Source organism: Musa acuminata, chromosome BXJ2-4 (genome assembly GCF_036884655.1).
Source record: "Musa acuminata AAA Group cultivar baxijiao chromosome BXJ2-4, Cavendish_Baxijiao_AAA, whole genome shotgun sequence".
In the NCBI taxonomy this organism is placed as follows: Eukaryota; Viridiplantae; Streptophyta; class Magnoliopsida; order Zingiberales; family Musaceae; genus Musa; species Musa acuminata.
The window spans coordinates 28,587,208-28,609,405 of NC_088341.1; the positions used below are offsets into that span (position 1 = coordinate 28,587,208).

Sequence of the window (22,198 nt, forward strand, 5' to 3'; positions counted from 1 at the left end):
TAGACTAATTGGTTTATCAAATTGGATCGGCTCAAATCATTGATCAAAATAATTAAAATAAAATCGATAGTAATATATTAATCGAATCTTTATAAGTTAAATTTAGTTTTACATCATGCTAATGAATGCTATAAGATTGTATTGTATTGACAATGGAGATGGTATGTTGCTTTCAGTTGCTTCATGGACTAAGAGCACAGGCCTAGTGTTATCAAACAGTTGGTCTTTTAATGCTATATATCTTCACAATGGTCATCCAAACTTGTGACATGGGTTCCCAAGAGCAACATCTTCAAAGTGTTTGCTATCTATCTTTATCGAAGGGTGCATGCATTTGGGCATTTACACACACAGACAGTAATCATTGTCGTATGATTTGAACTCGAAGAAGAGAAGCTCATATGGCTTCGTACAAAAGGCAAACAAAAAGGCAACAATGATACACCTCCCCTGATTCACCCATTGCACATATATCTCTCATGGCGTAGCCCACATCTCACATGATATTCCAAGCGTCAGTTTGGGCAATGAGCGGTGTCCATTTTGCGTAGTGGTAATGGTGGATTCTCAATCGTTCACAGTATCCTTCCCCCATGTCCACATACAGCACCCCAGTCCGCCAAATCGTTGCCATTTCTTCCCAAACATTGATGGGGTCTTTCTGATTTGTATATATGCTTGTTTTATGCAAATTCCTTGTCCACATTGTTAAAGCAATACGACCGACCCGACTCCTCCATCTCCTCCACTCTCAGTTGAGAAAGTTATGGAAGGAGACAAGCAGGAAGCAATAGAGAAGGAAGTGGCAAAGGTGACTGATGTGAGCCTCAAAGAGCTATCCAGGAAGCTTGAGGAGTTTGCCCTGGAAAGGGACTGGATGCAGTTCCACAGCCCTAGAAATCTGCTGCTTGCCGTGGTATTATTTTCTTGTTCCTCTTTGCTCATTGTCATTCATATATGCGTGTCTGTGTTTGTTTGCATACCTTCTGAGATTTTATTTTTATTTTATTTTCTTTTAATCAAGGTTAATATTAAACTTGGTGGATGTTTAAAATGAAAGTTGGAAGATGTGATTTCCAGAAAGTAAAATTCCAAGAACATTTGTATGCACATAAGCCAATGCAATTCTTTCATAGTAGATTGGTGAGTGTGCGTTTATTGGAAATATTGAAGAAGGCTGTTTCATTTTCTTTCCCCTTTTCGGTTTTTTTTTGGAAGAATTTACTCTGTAACAGCACACCTCAATTATTCAGTCATCAAAAGATCCTTTTAATTCTTCGTAAAATTTTTTTTATCTATTGAAAATTTTCTAAACTCCCTATTTTTGAATTAATCTTATAGAAATGATCCGCTTCTTTATTTTAGTCATACTGTGCTTTAGAATTTTGAAGTATGGATGTGGAAAATTCTACAAGTTTTAATTTATGCAGTTGAAGAATAGTGGTGATTCATCTAAAGAACGTGATGATATCGAATTAGAAAAAGTGAATGGAGTGCTTAACCAGGAAACAGTGAGAAACAGAAATTTAATGAAGTATTTCATGTTCTTACCATCTCAATCTCCTATGGATGGATATTCAATAAGAAAAAAATTATTGATTAATCTAGTTTTGTAAATCTTGAAATTCTGATTCCAACAGAAACTTTTGCAATAACCTCTGATTAATTGTCAACACAATTTTCCTTCAAAAATATTCCCAATCACTATGCAATTTTCATATTCTCAAATTGATCAGCAGTGAACCTTGGATTGTCAACCTCATCATTTCTTACAGTAAAATCATAATATCTAAAAGGCATGCTAGAGTCTATAGGAGAAATTCTTGGTTAAATTGAATCCATTGCTTTTCTCATGGACCCATAGAACAAGAGAAGAATAGTGTGGGATTTTAGAAGTGCAGTGGAATATGTACATGAACAAATGCTTTTATTATTTCTCATGGCCCATGGAATACATGGAATAAAAGATCCAATCTACCCAGTTTTGACCTAATTCTGGAGAAAAAGCAAAGTTAATGACCCTATTCCTCATGTCCAGTTTTGATTGTGACCACAGATTTGTGTAAATATTATATTTAGATTTCAAAGAAGGCTTCTTCTTTAATGTTCCTATTTATACCCTGTGAAGAACAGTCCATATCACAACATAAAGTGGTGTACTTATCTTGTGTCAATCCATCATGAATGAGAGGCAGTCAAGACCTACCTGAGTCTAGACTCTATGCCCCTTTATTGGTTTCCTTAACTGAGCAAGAGAAGGCCATGCAAACATTGGTCAAAGTGTCCTGATTCTGATGCCACTAAATGAATTTTCATGACAGTGCAGTGCTTCTAACAATGTTTTGATCTGGCATCAGGTTCTTTTCATGATGGTGACTTGGGTGGCTCTGTCAAGAGCTTTCTAGCAGCAATAGCAAGAAAGCATCCTGAAAAAGATAAAATAGTAATCTAGTGGAACTTCAGCATCCATTATAGACCTGCACCTTTCTTTTGTGGTAGTGAACAATAACACCATATTTATTTAATTTATCAATTCAGTTCAAAAGAACTTGTTCTATTTGACATTAGCATGACTGTGCTTATAGGATCATGAGTTTTTGGCCAACAAGATTAAAAGGAGAAAAGGAACACATCCATAGGAAGAAGAACAACTATCCGAAAAATTATTCTTGTCTTTGCCAGAATAAGTCCTCCAGGTAAAGTTAATGTCTTTTTTGAAGAACATCATCAAAAAGCAGAATCTAGCAGATCTTTTAGGGGCAGGTTTCTCCTTCACATCTTTTACTACAACCCAGTTCAGAAGAGTCAATTGCTGAATATGCCATTCTTTACTCATGTGATTAAGTTGGTGGATGGAAACCATGCTGTTCTCTTCTACTTATCTTTCAGTTGTGCTGCACATAAAAGCACAGGAAACTTTGATCATCAGAAACCAAACTCATATCTCTCTCTCTCTCTTGAATAGGTTGGTGAGGTGGGGGAGCTAGCAGAAATATTTATGTGGAGGGGAGAAGTGGCAAAGGGGCTACCTAATTGGGAGGAGTCTGACAAGGAGCATCTTGGGGAGGAGCTTTCAGATGTGCTGTTGTACCTAATAAGACTATCCGACATCTGTGGCGTCGACCTCGGAGAAGCAGCCCTCAAGAAGATTGTCAAGAACGCTATAAAGTATCCTGCAAAGGCTACATGAGCAATATAAATCGCTTACATCCTGTGCTTGGCTACAGTTTCTGTTTGCTAGCAGTTCTAAATACATTCTCAGACTCTAATCATCTCTATGCACGCCATGGCATCAATGCGTGATAAAAGATTTTGGTATGTGGTGGTTGTTTGCTGAATCTACAAACTTTTCTTGCTCAGTCAATACAACATGAAAGACTAAATATTCCACACCATTTTTTTGTCTCAAAATATCCTTACAAGCTTTACAAGTCCTCTTATTGTTGCTATTATGATGATGGCATGTTAAGATCATCCTCCACAAGTGGCAAATTAATTTTTATATATAATTAAGGATTAAAAGTATCATATTACAAATACTAAGTTTCGAGCATAACTTAGAAATTGAAGCTTTTAGATTGAATTAGTGTTTGACCTATTAACTCTAACTCTGATAGTAAGTATTAGAATAAGTGAAGAAAAATTTGATCTAATTAGGTCAAAAAATAAAATAAAATATTGAGCTGATCAAGCTAAGATTTTACTGAATGAAAATGAGTCACATAATAATAATTAGACGTAAATGAGTGAACTGCCTTATAGGATTGGAAAAGATATAGACTCTAAGGAATAGATATAGTCCATATTATTAACGATTGAAAAAGTTAAGTTACATATACTAAAAATTTAAAATTTTTTAATTAAATTTATGTTTAATTTGATATATGTTAACCTAACACTCAAACTCATCAATATTCGTTTTTTTTTTTTTGTGACAAAAATTATGATAGTATGGCGACCCCACTAATATGGCCACATGCTCATATAACTTGTCAGTATGTTTCTTATAATAATACATTTATGGCATGTTTGTCTAATGTCATCAAATAATTGGAAGCATGATTAGATTCATTGTTGCAATAATACTTGGACATTGCAGCCAATTGTGGCATCAATCAGCGAAGATTATTTAATACATCGAAGATTAAAATCATCGAAGAGGATGGTATTTAATACATCGAATTTTAGATCAATTAAGATTTGACACATTGTCCACTCAATTTAGACCCACCAGAAGATTATTTGCTATTACAAGAATATTCACCTCACTATCCTATAAATTGGAGTTCCTAAGCTATAGTTGGAGATCCAAAATTTTATGTTCGATTCATATTGAGGGAGTCATCTTGAAGCAACTGTCTCATCGAAGCTGCAATTCTTAACACAAAATAAATTTAGGAAGTCAGCTTAGTCTTAATTATGTGATGCAAATTAATGATCAATTCTAACATTAAGAGTTACTCATTAGATAGCAAAAGTTAGATTATGTGATTCCATTTAACAGTGATTAATATATATTAAAATTTTAATTAAATTTTATTTAATATTATCGATCGAAATAAATATCACTTATATTAGGATTCCTTATATGAGAATATTGATAGAATGAACTATCCTAAATTTTTTTTCTAGAAGTATATATATTGACGGGACCTCCTATTATGTGAATAGATCTAGAGATCTATTCTCTTATGTTCTAATAATTATACTATTGTTGTTTTCTACAAATCAGACAAAGGTATTTTATCATGACATCATGTACGTAAGTTTAATCTATGATCAATGATATTTGATTTTAATATTAATATTATGTTATTTTACATGATAATATTTTTACATTTACAATTAATATTAGAATGATATTTTTAAATCAAAATAACTTATATCATAAAAATATTAGATTTTTTTTATATGAGATATGTTTACGTTATATATGATCACAACTATTATATTAATTTTAATCACAACTATAAAATTTTGATCAAACCATTTATATTGTATTATATATGATCACAATTATAAAATTTTGATTGAATACTAGATATATTAATATTTATTATATTTTTAGAAACTCAAACCATTTATATTGTATTATTTTTTTATTATAGTGGTACTGTAATTTCTTTTTAATGTTTCTGGTCAAGCAAATTTGAATGATCAAAGTCAATTCTGACTAAATCTTGCCCCAAATCTGATTTTGAGATGACTTTAATTTTGACCTCGATCAAATTTATAGTTTGACCCAAATTACAATCTTGAGCACTAATTCCTACTATGGTTTAGACTAAACTTTGACCTCAATCAACTCTCATTCTAATTTCAATTTTTATTGTTTCATCAATTGGACAGTGAAGTCCTGCTAATCTAAAAGGAACTCTTTCTCAAGCAAGCACAATGGCAAGACTTCGTGACTGAATTTCATATGGCAATAAAATACAAGTTTGGAAAGGCAAATGTCGTGACCGATGCATTGAGTCAGAAAGTAGAGCGTGTGAATGACGTATAATTGGAGGGCAGAGGCCAAGTAAGTCAGTTGCACTCTAACTTTTTTTCAGGATCAGGGATAGACTGAATGGTGATCCCCAAGCAATTATCCTGATGCAGCTCATCAAAGAAGATAAGACACGATGATTTTGGGTCCAGGAGGGACTCGTTTACACAAAAGGGAATAGTGTTTATGTCCCTCGAGTGGACAATTTAAGACGTGAGCTCTTAAGAAATTATCACAATTCCCTTTGGGCTGGACATTCGGGTATTCACAGAACCTTGGCTCTCGTGAAGAGGACCTTCTACTAGCCGAAAATTGGGACTAATGTAGAGGAATATGTTCCAACGTGCCTCACTTGCTAACAAGACAAGATGGAGTAGTGGAAGCTGGTGGGACTTTTGGAGCTGTTGCCCGTACCAGAAAGACCGTAGGAGAGCATTTCCTTTGATTTCATATCAAGCTTACCGATAGTAGGGGGACTCAGATCGATACTCGTGGTGGTCGATCGATTTTCAAAGTATACAACTTTTATTACTGCACCCCTACACTGTTCAGCAGAGGCGGCGGATAAGCTGATGATGAAGAATGTGATAAAATATTGGGGAGTACGTACAATATCATTAGTGATCGAGATGGTTAGTTCTTGGGACGATTCTAGATTAAGCTATTCAAATTGTTGGGGTCTAAGTTATACTTCTTTACAAGCCTCCACCCCTAAACGGTGGCCAAATCAAAAGGATAAACTCGCTCCTGGAGCAATATCTTTGACACTACGTGAGTGCCAACCAACGAGATTAGGTAAAGATGTTGGACATATCCTAATTCTTTTGCAACTTGTAGAGCGGAGCTCTGCATCCAACAAGAGCCCCTTCGACATCATTACATGACAACAACCGTCAACTCCTCACACCATGATAATCGTGTATACTAGGAGTAGTCTGTCAGCCTACCACTTCGCAAAGGGGTAGCACTGAAATGCAGATATTGTGTGGGCTTACTTGGAGAAGGCGACCAAAAGGATGAAGAAGTGGGCAAACTTGGGAAGGCAATCGCAAGAGTTCAAGGTCGGCGATTTGGTGTTAGTAAAACTCTAACCAGCATCACTCAAATTCTTTAGGAATAAAGTGCACAAAAGATTGGTACACAAGTATGAAGGGCCCTTCTCAATTGTCAGCAGGGTAGGCAACGTCTCTTACAAGTTGTAGCTGCTGGCATAGCTCAAAATTCACAATATTTTTCATGCCAGCAATTTGAAAGCCTACCACTCGGATCCGCAAGATGCTTCTCAAAGTGTTCTGACTCAACTAAACCCCACCAGAGCCTCCTACGAGAAGCAAGTAGAAACCATTTTAGCGGATCGCAAGGTAAAGCTATCTATTGGAGTTGAGTAGATTAAGTAGTTGGTGAAGTAGCGAAAGCTTCCCGTAACTGAAGCCAGTTAGGAGTCCGAAGATGCCCTACGACATGAAGAGACAATCATCAACAACTACTAACAAGCGTCGATGAGGGCATCGACAGTTTAAGTGGGGGAGAATGTCATGAACGGTCATCGCGCACCCGCAATAACTCCATTCAATGAAGTGTTCGTCACTTATGTTTACATGTACAACTACTTGGCAGCATATTTTGGCTTGGTTTTATGTTCTTTTGCTTGTAAAAATATAAGTTCAAATAAGTTACAGCGCTACAATGTGACCGTTCATTGAATCGAGCAAAACAACCCAAAACGGCCCCGTTTTCGCATGCCACGAGTTGTTTTCTGTAGCCCACTACTACATGTGAAACATCAGCCATCTCAAGACCCTGGAACCACCTGGGTGGCACCATGGGGGATGGGGCTTCGGTATAGTGTCAGACATTGAACAATCTTTCGCAAGTTCGCATGTTACCTTGACGGGAACTTGTTGTCACGCTCGACACCCAATGAGTAGTTATTTGTGGACTTGTAGCTATTCGTTCAACCTTCTAAAGTCTTTGTTTTTCTCCTCTCCCTCTTTTCTCTTATGCACATAAGGTACTCGCTGAATTACTTGTAAAGCTTCCTCTTTTCATGAGACCTCGGGACTTGTCCATCGCTCATTCTTTGAACTAATCAACTTTTTCTTTTATAGGTCCTTTGGGACCTCCGAGAGGTTGCAAGTTGGCTGATCTTTGTGGACACATATCGCAAGGGCAAGGCGGGACTTAGGCAACACAAGCTAAGTTCATGTCTTTGTCGCAAGGGTACCTCATGACTTAGGCAATTCTAGCTAAGTCCGTGACAAATCGGTCCACGTTTTCAAATCCAAATATTATCTTTTTTAAAAAAAATTAAATTACATATGTCATTATATTAATGATTTATTGTGAGTCAGCATACCAGGTAAATAAACTCTAACATTTGTTAACTTGGACTTGATGAAAATAGCCTATATGCTATGTTTTTTAAAATACATAAATTATTTTAGATACAAGTAAATTATAAAGATGTCTATGGACAAAATCATAGCAACTAAAATGGACTTTAATCCTTTATAAAAATATACTCATTCATAGAACCTATCTTAAAATTATATAAAAATAAAAAATACTATCATTGATTTTATACTGAAATTTTAGTGGTAATGTACAAGTTGGTGGAAGATTGATCCTATCAAACTCAAAAATAAATTAAAATATTCTCCTTTATAGAATATATCCAAAAATACTAAAATTTCATAATTAATTATCCTATAATCATCTAAAAAAATAAAAAAAAGACCTACCTTCATTTGATGTTGCATTGGTGTATAAGTAGAGTTGTGAAAGTTTGATATAGTTTAGTGGAAAAGAACTTTGTTACACTCAAAGATGAACAAAAATACACTAATTTATAAAAATCTATCTAAAAACTACCACAACTCCTCATTTACTTAACCTGAAATTATCTAAAAAATTAAAAAAAATACTATCACTGATGTTATATTTCTTGATTTTAGTCCATTTTGAGCTTTCATAGTAATCAGCTAGACTCATCTATTAGGGTTCGTACATGATTCCGTTTAGGGTGTCCCCACTTGTAACACCTGTTGTACTGGATTGGCGCTACCTAGGCACTAGTCTATCTCCGCTAATGGTTGCTACTGTTAGTTTGGCCAGCCTTACTAATCAGTAATAGATCACCATGATTGAAGCCTCCATTTCATATTAAGTTCATATATTGTTTTAGTCTGACTATTAAATGAAGTATCACTTAAGCAATCGAAGAAAGGTAACGCCACTAGTGTCCCCTCATGGGACATTGATAATCTAACATGTCTTGGGAGCTGCGAAAAACATCACTCCTGTTTTGAATATGAAGCGTAAAATGTGTTAAAAGTTTCTAAAATCTTCTCTACTCCTTTGATCTTTTTCATTTATCAAGAGAAGCTGAAACTATCCTTACTAGATCACGAGCGACTGCTGACGACCTCAAGATATTGTCACATGCAATGAAAGCGAGGCACTGGGGCAAGATCTCTTTCTGATTCTTTATGATGAAGATAATAGAAGATAAGAATAATTACTGAAGTTCCCTCAAAAGAATAGAGGATTTTCCTCAACAAAATAGAGAGATTTCCTTATATAGTTAGGAAAATCTTATCTTCTATCACTTTCTACTTCCTTCTTCTCTATGTTTATATATGCTTATCATGATAGACCAATTCCTACTTCCTTCTCCTCTATGTTTATATGTGCTTATCATGGTAGAACTTGTCTTTCACAAAAGCGTAAAGCATCACTCGCATCATGACGAGAACATTATTTAGAAGATAGATATGTATGTTGCATCAGTTTTTGGCTTAACATCTTGAGAATGGATACATGTCTGAGTTTTAGAAGTTTGTTCCTTCGTTTTTCTTCTGGCAGCAAGTCTCAGAATTTCTGAGCAATATATTAAAGCATTTGGTTGCATAGCAAAGGAGGTAAGAAATCATCGTGTAATTGTTAAATAGTCTCATATGTGCAAGATCTTTTTTTCTTATATTTATTTTTATTTTTCTCCTCTCTTTTTATTTTTCTACTCTCCTACTTCCTAGCGCTGTTGGAAACCCTTCTATGATATCTCAGGCTCTAGCAATATACAAAAAACTTAGTGTAGACAATACAAGTGCTCCTTTAGCGGAGAACCCCCATCGAGAAACCTCAGAAGAGAGCAAGAGCAATGGTGATTCTAGAATCGATGCCGTAGGAACTTCTTCAGATATGGCATCTGTTTCTGATCCAAGTGAAAGAGTATTCTCTCTCCAAAGTCCACCGAAGGGATTGAGCTAGTCTTTGCTTTGCTTCACAAGTTGTCAAAGGGAATTATTTTTGCAAGCTAGGCATGGAACTGTCATTCTGTTCATTCTTGAGAAAATTGTGAAGAAAATTTGACATTTTGAAGTGCTTTGTAGATGAAAGGGTCAAGACATTGAAATGATCTGGTCTACTCAATTGACACTCTCAGTTGAATCATCTCATCGTGTTACACAAATCCACAAACGAAAAGGGAAAGGAACAAAAAATAATGTCATTGGATCTTTTTATTATCTTGTCATGTACTCGTGCTGTATCCTTTCATGATTCGTTTTTGGGAAGCTTAAACATTACTTGAAAACTTTTGAGCCATTTTAGGTGCTTGTTATCCATAGTTATATCCGGATTGAGTATGACAGTCCATCACGGATGATTAGTATGCATCCGCAATACCTTCGTTAACATATCATTCGTCATTTGTTTTTGTTCGTATAGGTCTATGTTTTTACTTGAAATCCATAAGAAAAATAATTTACGAAGCTACATAATAATAATCGATCATCATCGGACTATGCACAACATTCTTAAAATTCTTCCGTGGCACAAATAAGACTTTGGGGTAATTATGAGCATTTGTGAGATGTTGGGATTTATTCTTTATTTATTTTCATGAATTAATTGACTTTCTCTTTTATAAATTATTTTTATGTATTAATTAACTTTCTCTTTTATAGATCCTTAGTTTGCATATAAAGTTCATTTTGCAAGATGTTAGGATTTATTCCTTCGTTCGTTTTTATATACTAATCAATTTTTTCTTTTACAAATTCTTGAAGACCTATATGAGGTTGTCTCTAGATTAACTCTTTAAGATTAGATAAATAGTGTAAGAGTGTTTATAAAATAAAATTTATGTCAAAATTTATGAGGTTAAGTATGTTATTTATAAAAACATACTAAAATAAAAAAAATAAAAAAATATTAAAAGTTATGTCAAAATTTATGAGGTTAAGTATGTTATTTATAAAAAAAAAAACCTTGAAAGGATTAATATATTAAGAAGAAACTCTGTTAATTATTTATTTATCCCAACAAACAAACAAACACAGAAACCAACCAAAGTTCAAATGACAAAAGGAACTCCCAAACCAAAGGAGACGACATCAGCGACCGGAGGCTTCAGCCTCATTTCTTGACGACCCTGCACGACTTCCGGATCTGGCCTTGCGTCCCAGTGAGCACCTGGATGCCGCCCATCCTCACCATGGCACCCCCGAACAGCGCTGGGAAGCTCGAGCTGCCGCCGGCCAGCGCCCTCACCGTGGCGTTGGTCGCCGCGTCCGACGCTATGTTCTGATCCACTTTGAGCACGCCCCTTCTCGCCAGGAGCTGCTTGTAGTAGCTGTTGTCCACGATGGTGGGAGTGCCGTGGTCGAGGAGGACAGTGTTGTCAACCGTCGACGTCTGCGGGCACCTCGACTTCAGCATGGCCACAAACGCGGGATCCATGGCCGGGTCTGGTTTCCCCGACCCATTGTAGTTGTAGAGACGATTAAGGATGAAAGAGCAGTGCGTGAGCCCAACGGTATATGTCCTCCTGCAGATCAACAACGGAGACGCTTAAGCATAAAATATCCATCTCTTGATTGCCACAGAAGCTGACCAACACTCATCTTGATTCATCATGACACTGTGGAAGACGAAGTTACCTAGAAGTACCACCATGTCCGAAGCGCTGAGCCCTTTCGCCCGGAACGCCGCAATCGCTTGGGAGGCCGAGAAGGAATCCCCAGGCAGATTTCTGGTGGCATCAGACGCAAGCGAGATGTTGCCATCCCTCCTCCCTGTCTGAACCGCATACGTATACTGCGTCCCACCTCCCTGAAACATCGATCTCCGGTGAGAACAGACGACGACGGACGAAGCATACAGTAAGTAAACCCCACGCATGCATGCACCGCACGTACCAGCACGACAGCATCCCTCGTTGCGACGACGATGATATCAGCGCAGGAAACAACGCCGGCGCATTTGCTTTCCAGTGCTGCCTTGGCCTGGTCGATGAGGTCGTACCCTCTCACGCTTAGGTTGGGGCGTGCCGTCTTCTCGGTTCCACTCCCATCCAACAGTATCGATGCGTCGCATCCCTTTATACACACACACACACGAACACACCCCAGTAAATGTCTCTGATGCTGTACACATGCATCGGTTCATTCAGCGCGTACCCTGACGAAGCAGTCATGGAACTGCAGGCGGAGGAGGGCGGGGACGATGGAGCGGTCCCGAGCGAAACGGGCGGCGACGATGCTTTTGATGGTGGCCTCGACGTCGGTGCCGTTGCACTTTCCACTGTAGAAGCCGACCTGCAGCGCGGCGTGGCTGGGGACGACGGTGAGGCACAGTAGCGCGACGGTGGCGACAGCGAGCGCTGCGGCCATCTTTTTTGATCGAGCTGGGGCACGTCGCTGCCTGTTATATAGGAGAAAGCTGCTTGTATGATGATGCATGGCGTCGTTTAAATAGTAAGAGAGACGTGCAATGGCTCTCTCGTGGACGTGCCATCAAATAAGATGGCAGTGCCATCCCACAAATGCTTGCAACTCCACTAGGTTTGGCAAAAAGTACATTATTTTCTTCTTCTCATTTGAGTTTAAGCAATTATTTTATGTCAATTAATCTTCCTACATCCTGAAAGTACAAAGTCAAATCATTAAAATCAAATGCTCAACTGGTCGGATTAGGGCTTAGTTTCAGTTTCCTTGTTTGTCTGTTGAACAATAAAAACAAGAGGAAAAGAAGAACATTAAACTATATATAGCATGATCGATTGACCAAAAAAGTCTTCCCATTATTTATTTAGTTACCAACCCGGATGGAATTTAGCCAAAGATATTAGCAGAAACATGTCAAAAAATTCATTTCATCAACTATGCAATATCTTTTTTAACTATTGGAATTGTCCATAAATTGCAATAAGAATGAAAATACATACTTGGCTGCATGTCTCAATAGCAGGGGACTTGCAATCACCAAGAAACCTATTGCCACCACAAATGACTGTCTTAGACCCTTAGACCCTTTGTCATTTGAATGTTTAGAACTTGTTGTATTTGCTATTAAGTATTCATTAAAACTTTTAGATAAAAATATACGAAAATGAAAGTTACTCCAATTGCATAGGTATCCAAAGGGATAAGTCTGGATTATCTAGTGGGATATTCATATATAATATAGATCATACATGTTAGGGATGTATTTGAAGATGAAAGCTCCATAAAACTCAAAGGATAGTGTAAGTGGCAAAGAGTCATTGTAAGATCTTACATGAAATGATGTGTTAAGAGACATATTATAAGATTAAGTAGGGAAGAGACATATTATAAGATTAAGTAGGGAAGGGACCAAAGTTGTTGGGTCGGATTGAGATGATGGGTCGGATTAATTCGATTATATATTGGCAGCAACCACATTGACAGCTAATGGGCAAGAAAGATATCGGGTAATAATTGTAAGAAATTACTGTAGCTAGTCCTTTGTTTAATATACTAATATACATGTATATATATATATGGTGTTCAATTGAAGCAATTGCAGTATTCTGTCAAGTAAGATGCAAGCAGTTTCTAAAGAAGACTATTAATTAAATATATGTGCACACTGAATTATTACACGCTTTCGTTTGTTTGAGGGTACTGACGCAAATAATAAGCGCCAACAGTGCTGTAAGCCTGCAAGGGCTTTGGATTTCCAATTTAGTTCTCCGCTGCTGTCTTCTGGTAACTCATGATTGATTCAGCAGCACAATAATCTCGACTGCTGGCAAAAAGATAATTTTACCCTTCCAAATTTAAAAATTTTCAGTTTCTATCTTTTGTTCTGAAAATGCTATAGGAATTCAGATATTCTCTACATGTCCCTAATTTTAGAAAATATTAATTAATTAAAAAGATTAGTTGATTATTATTTTTATTATTATCTAGTAATCCTATATGATAATAATTTATACATGTGATGTTTGATATGTGGACAGATGATCATAGACGTATGATGTGTATTCTTGTGGTTATTATTATTGGGGTCTAGAGCCTCTATTATATTTCTCATTTATTGTCGAGTCTGTATGCCTATGATTAAATTGTAATCACGTGAGAAGGCACAGTGGAAGCATGGATGTGATAGCGGGACCCACGAGATGTACGATCGCGATGCATAGAGATGCATCGAGATATCAATGGAACCGATGAGAAAGAGATTAATGATCATAGGGCATGGAGATGCACCTTTGTACACATAGATCTTAATGTGAGTGATTAGGCCTATTGGCTCGAGCCTGATCACATTAGGTTGTGGTTCATGATCATCTGATGTAATTGCTTATACACCTACTATATATATATATATATATATATATATATATATATATATATATATATATATATATATATATATATATATATATATATATATATATATACATGCGATGTAGATATATATTAAATATGTATATGTGTGACATGTCATATTAGGAGACCAAATCATAGAAACATTTCTCTCAATAATATTAAGTCAGTAAACGTGAGGCAATTAGATTGATCCACGTGGCCTTCCATCATTATACGTAGGAACCGATTTTCGGTGTAGGTTGAGTTGGTCGAGTCCCTCGAGGCTTACCTATATCACGATTTGTTATCTTACTTACGACATAGAGATGTTACCGGTAACCTGAGGGCATGGTATACTTGGTCGAATCCCTCGAAGATATATCATTGAATCAGACTCATCTTGTAACAATGGTGTTGACTTAACCGAGCGTCATGGTTGGTCGAGTCCCTCGAGACCATGGTGATTCAGAGGCCGAACGGGACGAGAATCACAAGGAGTTATGATCGACAAGAGTTGCCTACCTTTTAGGCTCAGTGTGATTGGTCGAGTCCCTCGAGGTTATACTAAGACGCTGATTGGATCCTGATCACCACTAGAAGTCTGCCGAAGACTTTTGTTTCACGTGCTGAGGGTGTCGCGTGACTCGCTAGTAAAATAGTTGGAGCATATTAAGATAGAAGTTCATATCTTGATTGTTTATTTCTTGTAAAATATGCATGTTATTCATTTCTACTGCATCTTTATTTTCAAAAAATATCAGTTTCAAATCCCTTGCGTAGCATACTTGATGTCAATCGCCTCACTGGTCCAAATTATACATATTGGCTCCATAACTTGAGAATTGTTCTCACGGCGGAGAAAATCGCATACGTCCTTGAGATAGTGATGCCTATGCCCGAGGAAGGGGCGTGCGAGGATGATATTGCTCGCTACGTGAAGTACATTGATGACTCCACTCTTGCTCAATGCTACATGTTGGGCTCTATGTCTCCTGAATTACAGAGATAACATGAAAAGATGGATGCCAGATCCATTCTCATACATGTCCATAAATTGTTTAAGGAACAGGAATGACTCAACGATATGAGATATCCAAGAGCCTCTTCCGTGCTAGGATGACTAAGGGGACACTAGTTCAGAACCATGTCCTAAAGATGATTGAGTGGATAGAGAAACTCACAGGTCTAGGAATGGTCATAGAGGATAACTTGTATGTGGACATTGTACTTCAGTTCCTACCAGATTCCTTTTCATAGTTCATAATGAATTTTAATATGAATAAGCTTGAGGTGACTCTCCCAGAGCTCCTCAATATGTTGAGGGAGGCAGAGAGTACTATTAAGAAAGAGAAGCCAGTTCTCTACACTAGTGAGACCAAAAAGAAAAGGAAAGCAGAAAAGTCTCTTAAAAAGGGCAAGAGCAAACCAGGTAAAGCAAAGGTCGCTAAGAAAGACCAAGTAAAGTACAAAGGCCAATGCTTCTACTATGGCAAAGATGGGCACTAGAAGAGGAACTACAAAGAGTACTTTGCAGAGAGGGTGAAATAGAAGCTTGGAGAAGCTTCAGGTACATTCATGATTAATATTCAATTGTTAGATTTTTGTGATAGTACATTGGTATTGGTTACCGGTACTGCTTATCACATCTACAATTTGTTGTAAATTCTAGCAAAATCGAGGAGATTGGCAAGAGGAATATTGTATAAAGGTTTGTTTATGCTAGACATTACTCTACATATCATGAATGTAGATGTATCCAAGAGGAAATAAGATGAGGTGAACAGTGCATACTTGTGGCATTATAGGCTAGGTCACGTCCATAAGGGAAGGATTCAAAAGTTGCTAAATGATGGATATCTAGATCCATTCGACTATGAGTCATATGTAACTTGCAAGCCTTACCTTCATGGAAACTGACTAACTCTCCATTTAGTGGAACTGGAGAAATAGTCACTGAGCTGCTGGAACTCATACATAGTGATGTATGTGGACCCATGTCAACTCATGCCATTGGTGGTTACTCCTACTTCATTACCTTTACTGATGATTTCTTAAGGTATGAATATGCGTATTTAATGAAGTACAAGTCCGAGGCCTTTAAGAAATTCAGAGAGTATAAAAATAAAGTGGAGAACCAGAATGGAAAGAGTATCAAGACTCTTCGATCAGATTGAGGATATGAGTACTTAAGTACAGAGTTTACTCAGTTCCTCAATGACCATGGGATATTATCCCAATGGACACCTCCTTATACACCTTAGCTCAATAGTGTCTCTGAAAGGAGAGATCGTATGCTATTAGTTATAGTATGGTCAACGATGAGTTTCGCTGACCTACCAATCTCATTCTAGGGATATGCCCTAGAGACCGTAGCTTACATTCTGAATAGAGTTCCAACTAAGTTGGTAGTGTCTACACCATATAGATATGGAAAGGGAAGAAGTTCGATCTTAAGGTTATTAAGATTTGGAGCTGCTCTGCCTATGTTAAAAGACACAACCTCGATAAGTTGAAATCGAGGACAGAGCGGTGCAAGTTCGTGGGATACCCCAAAGAAACTTATGAGTATTATTTCTATCATCTCGAGGGCCAAAAGGTCTTTGTAGCCAAGAAAGCAGTGTTCATTGAGAAGGAACATATTCTTGGTGGAGATAGTGGGAGCATGATAGAATTGAGTGAGGTTGGAGAGCCAAGCTCAAGTACCACTCTATAGCCCGAGTTTGTTCAGGTACCTAACATACAAGTTTCAATTTTACATAGGTCTGGTAGAGTATCTCATCCTCCTAAGAGATATGTGGGACATATTAGAGGAGATGATGTTGAGGACATTGATCCTCAGACCTACAAGGAGGCTATTATGAGTATAGACTTTGGGAAGTGGCAAGAAGCCATGAATTCTGAGATGGATTATATGTACTCCAACAATGTTTGGAACCTAGTTGATGCACCCGAAGGTATTGTACCCATCGATTGCAAGTGGATCTTGAAGAAAAAGATCGGAGTAGATAGAAAGGTAGAGACCTATAAAGCAAGGCTAGTGGCTAAGGGGTATCGTCAAAGGCAAGGTGTTAGCTATGACAAAGCCTTCTCACTTGTAGCAATGCTAAAATCCATCCGAATTCTATTGGCTATTATAACACATTATGATTATGAGATCTAGCATATGGATGTGAAAATTGCATTCCTCAATGGGAACATTGAGAAGGAGGTGTATATGATACAATCTGAGGGATTCGTGTCCAAGAATTGCCCAGATAAGGTGTGTAGGTTGCTTAGATCTATTTATGGACTAAAGCAAACTTCTCGAAGTTGGAACATAAGATTTGATGAGGTAATTAGATCTTATGACTTCGTTAAGAACGAAGATGAGCCTTGTGTGTACAGAAAGGTAAGTGGGAGCGTTATCACCTTTTTGGTGTTATATGTGGATGATATCATGATCATTGGGAATGACGTAGGAATGCTATCCACAGTAAAGGCTTGGTTATCTAGACACTTCTCCATGAAGGACTTAGGGGAAGCATCCTATATCTTGGGGATTCAGATCTATAGAGACAGATCCAAGAGGATGCTTGGCTTGTCCTAGTCCAAGTGCATAGAAACCATTGTCAAAAGGTTTGGTATGGAAAATTCCAAGAGAGGTCTTATACTGATGAGACATGAGATATCGCTTTCTAGGAGTATGTCCCCAAAGACTCCAGAAGAAAGGGCAAACATGGATATGATACCTTATGCCTCGGTGATAGGGTTTATCATATATGTCATGCTATGTACTAGGCCTGATATAGTGCATGCTTTGAGTGTCATGAGTAGGTATCAGGCGGATCCAGGCTTGGAGCACTAGAAAGTAGTAAAGTGTATCATTAAGTACTTGAGAAAGACTAAGGATCTTTTACTAATATATGGAGGTAGTAGCCTTAGGGTTGAAGGCTATACGGACTCAAGTTTTCAGTCTGATGTCGATGATAGTAAGTCAAATTTGGGGTATGTGTACACCTTGAATGGAGGAGCAGTATGCTGGAAGAGTTCCAAGCAAAATACTACTACTGACTCGACACAGAGGCGGAATACACTCCTGCAGTAAAGGCAGCAAAAGAGGGAGTCTGGATGAATAAGTTCATCACAGATCTAGGAGTCGGGCCAAGTAGCGAAGAGCTGATTCCTAATATTGTGACAACTACGGGGCAATTACTTAAATAAGGGAACACGAGTCTCATCAGAAGTGTTTTGAGGATGTTCCAGCTTATTAGAGAGATCATGACTCGAGGAGATGTAGTAGTGGAAAGGGTTCCATCCGAAGATAACATTGCAGATCCACTGACAAAGTCGTTGCCTCAGATTGTCTTTGAGCGTCACAAGGGTCTGATGGGAATCAGACACATAGGTGATTGGCTTTAGGTCAAGTGGGAGATTGCTAGTCATAGATGCCCAGCAAGCTAATCACGTGAGTGATGACACATGTGACTTGACACGAAATTTTTTTATTTATTATATTTTAGCATTTGTCACTTTATATTAACTATTACATATATATATATTGTGATGTCCTTGGATTTGTGCAATGGGAATCAGATCATGATGAGATCATGATAATGAGATCGATTTACCTTTAAACACAGATCCTAAATAATCCTAGACATAGGTTACTCGAGAGGGACATCATGATAACCGGATAGATTGGTGTGTTGTATACCCATCCATAACTGGTCTCATAGTTGCTCATGTGGGGATACTAGAGATACAGTATAGGTGATCATTGTAGAATGAGTTCACTAATTGATCCGCTTATAAAATGTTGGATGGTTGATGATGCTTTATTATCAAACAATAATTCTGTAGTCCTAGTGGTGTATCTGATCCTTAGGCTTGAGACACCAAGGATGTTCTGTATGAGTGCTCCACTCTTTGATACCAGATTTATAGTTTTGGATGTCCCAGATCTAGTATAGTTGGTCATTGGGAGTGGTAGTCGACCTTATGAGGGCTATTGAGTATCGATAGAGGATCATCCACTTTCGGCGTTATGAGAGAAATATTCTATGTGTTCTTGCTCAAACAAATCCCTAGCTAGGGTCATTCTGATTGAGAGAGAAAGAATACTCTAGGAGAATTCGATTAGAGCGAGACTCGAGAAGAAACTATATGAGTCTGACAACACCATGACTGATGTACGATCTCTGGGATATTAGATAGATAAGGGACTATAGGTATACGGTAACTAAGGACAGACAGGTCCAATGGATTGGATTCCCCTGTATCGTTTGGGGACTACGGCATAGTGGCCTAGTACGTCTATAGTTGATGAGTCGAGTATAATAATTCACTAAGTTAGAAGGAGTTATAACAGGTATGACTCACAGTCAGCTCAATATTGGGTCTAGAGAGTCACACACATATGATATGTATTGCGATGAGTAGAGGTTCGGATATGAGATATCCGCCGGAGCCCCTATCTTATTGGATATCCAATAAGCCCCTGAATTATTAGATCCCATGGACGAGATCCAACAAGAGCCTATGAGAGATTATTGGATAGAGATCCACTAATCTAAAAGGCTTGGGTAATTGGATGCAGATCCAATAACCATTAGGGGAGAATCCATTAGGGTTTGACATGGGACCTCTATAAATAGGAGGGATTCAGTGGTTCATAGGCTAGAGTCTTTGCTTGCCTCTCCTATTCTCCTCCCCCTCTCCACACCGCTAGAGAGGAGGACGCTTGACCTCCTTCACCCTCTCCTAGAGATCTGCAAGGAAACATGGATATACGATCTCCCTAGGTAATACAATCTATTCTATATGCAATTTGTTTCGCGGATTTTTGTGCACCAATCTTCGCACGACGATGAACATCTTTTTAGAAAATTGGGGATTTTGTTTTTCTTATTCTTCTGCTACGCATGTGATGTCGCCCCCAAGATTTCCTAACAATTGGTGTAATGTCGTTCCTAAACTCCCTATGTATGATGGGAGGTGACGACCCCTTTGTGGTTCCCATCTCTTTGAGAGGGACCAGAGAATCCCAACAGATATTGGCATTATAACGAGATCCACAAGCAATCATATCAGGAAACACTTTATAACCAATGCAAATTATAAACAGACTTTACAAGTTTTGAACGGTTACACAGCAAAGGGTCCAAAATGGTCCACTACAGACCAAGATCTCTCACAAGTATCCATATGATATAACCTTTATTTATAAGCCTAAAATGACCACCAAACCCAACTAAATTTGGGCTGTTAAGCCTTCGACCATCCCTCTATATGCTATGTAAAGCATGAACAAACCAAAAGACACGGACATACATGAGTATTACATGAAACATCCTATTTACCTATGACAATACCTTAATTCTATTCGTTTCCTACTAATTCTATAAAAGAGATTATGAATAGTGTGAAACTTTGAATTATAAGAGGCTGCGGGACAAATTTGGACATGGTGATAAATTATCTTTGAAGGCTTTTGTAACTTTGTTTGATGTGTTAAAAATCATGAGCAGAAACAGTAAGTTTGTGAAGCTTGCTACTTGTACCATTTTTTTATTAATTTCACTATATCATTGTTGTTTTCAGATGGATTGGTGATCTTTATCATTCTTTTAAAATGAATACTGAACTTAGGCTTTGTGGCATTGTGCAATAACACCTTTTTTTTTTATACGATAAGCACTTCCCTGTTGAAAAGGTGTAACCATTGTTGCAATAACATTGTTGCACGTGCTTTTTTGGTGTTCAAGTTCATACCCTTTATAACTGTCTTTTGCAGCTGTAGGTTGACTTATATTTTTTGGGAACTGATCTTAGGTTATTGTGAGAGGTTTTTACCAGGAAATTTTCAGGAAAAACTAGAGGCTTTTCCTCTGCATAGGCACTATATTACTATTATTAATGACATTCTTATTTCTTGTCTTTACTTGTTTTTATCTCCTCTTCTACCTCATTGTATGATGATGCCTTATTGTCAAACAATAATTCTGTAGTCCTAGTGGTATATTTGGTCCTTCGGCTTGAAATACCAAGGATGTCATGTATGAGTGCTCCACTCTTTGATACCATACGTACAGTTTTGGATGTCCCAGATCTAGTATAGCTGGTCATTGGGAGTAGTAGTCGATCTTACGAGAGCTATTGAGTATCGATAGAGGATCATCCACTCTCGGCGTTATGAGAGAAATATTCTATGTGTTATTGCTCAAACAAATCCCTGGCTAGGGTCATTCTGATTGAGAGAGAAAGAGTACTCCGGGAGAATTCGATTAGAGCGAGACTCGAAAAGAAATCGTATGAGTCTGACAACACCATGCCTGATATATGATCTCTGGGATATTAGATCGATGAGGGACTATAGGTATACGATAACCGAGGACAGACAGATCCAATGGATTGGATTCCCCTGTATCGTCTAGGGACTACGACGTAGTGGCCTAGTACGTCCGTAGTTGATGAGTCGAGTGAATTATTATAAAAATAATAATTCACTAAGTTAGAAGGAGTTCTAACAGGTATGACTCACGGTCAGCTCGATATTGGGTCTAGAGAGTCACACACATATGGTAGGTATTGTGATGAGTAGAGGTTCAGATATGAGATATCCGCCGGAGCCCCTATCTTATTGAATATCCAATAAGCCCCTGAAATTATTAGATCTCATGGACGAGATCCAACAAGAGCCTATGAGAGATTATTGGATAGAGATTCACTAATCTAAAAAGCTTGGGTAATTGGATGCAGATCTAATAATCACTAGGGGAGAATCCATTAGGGTTTGTGGCATTGTGCAATAACACATTTTATATATATATATATACGATAAGCACTTCTCTGTTGGAAAGGTGTAACCATGTTCAATGCATTGCACGTGCTTTTTTGGTGTTCAAGTTCCTACCCTTTATAACTGTCTTTTGCAGCTGTAGGTTTACTTATATTTTTTGGGAACTGATCTTAGGTTATTGTGAGAGGTTTTTACTAGGAAATTTTCAGGAAAAACTAGAAGCTTTTCCTCTGCATAGGCACTATATTACTATTATTAATGACGTTCTTATTTCTTGTCTTTACTTGTTTTTATCTCCTCTTCTACCTCATT

General features: G+C 37.7%; 1 protein-coding gene and 1 pseudogene across 1 annotated transcript; one reads left to right on the forward strand and one right to left on the reverse strand.

Annotated features, from left to right (window-relative positions):
* The first annotated feature begins 650 nt into the window (after nt 1-650).
* On the forward strand, nt 651-3,318 carry LOC135609078 (uncharacterized). The gene is made up of 2 exons (XM_065102168.1): nt 651-916; nt 2,966-3,318. The coding sequence occupies exons 1-2, from the start codon at nt 767-769 to the stop codon at nt 3,188-3,190; spliced, it is 375 nt and encodes a 124-aa protein (XP_064958240.1). The 5' UTR covers nt 651-766; the 3' UTR covers nt 3,191-3,318.
* Nucleotides 3,319-10,653: 7,335 nt separating this feature from the next.
* LOC135609079 (peroxidase 60-like) lies at nt 10,654-12,197 on the reverse strand (annotated as a pseudogene).
* Between the last annotated feature and the right edge of the window lie 10,001 nt (nt 12,198-22,198).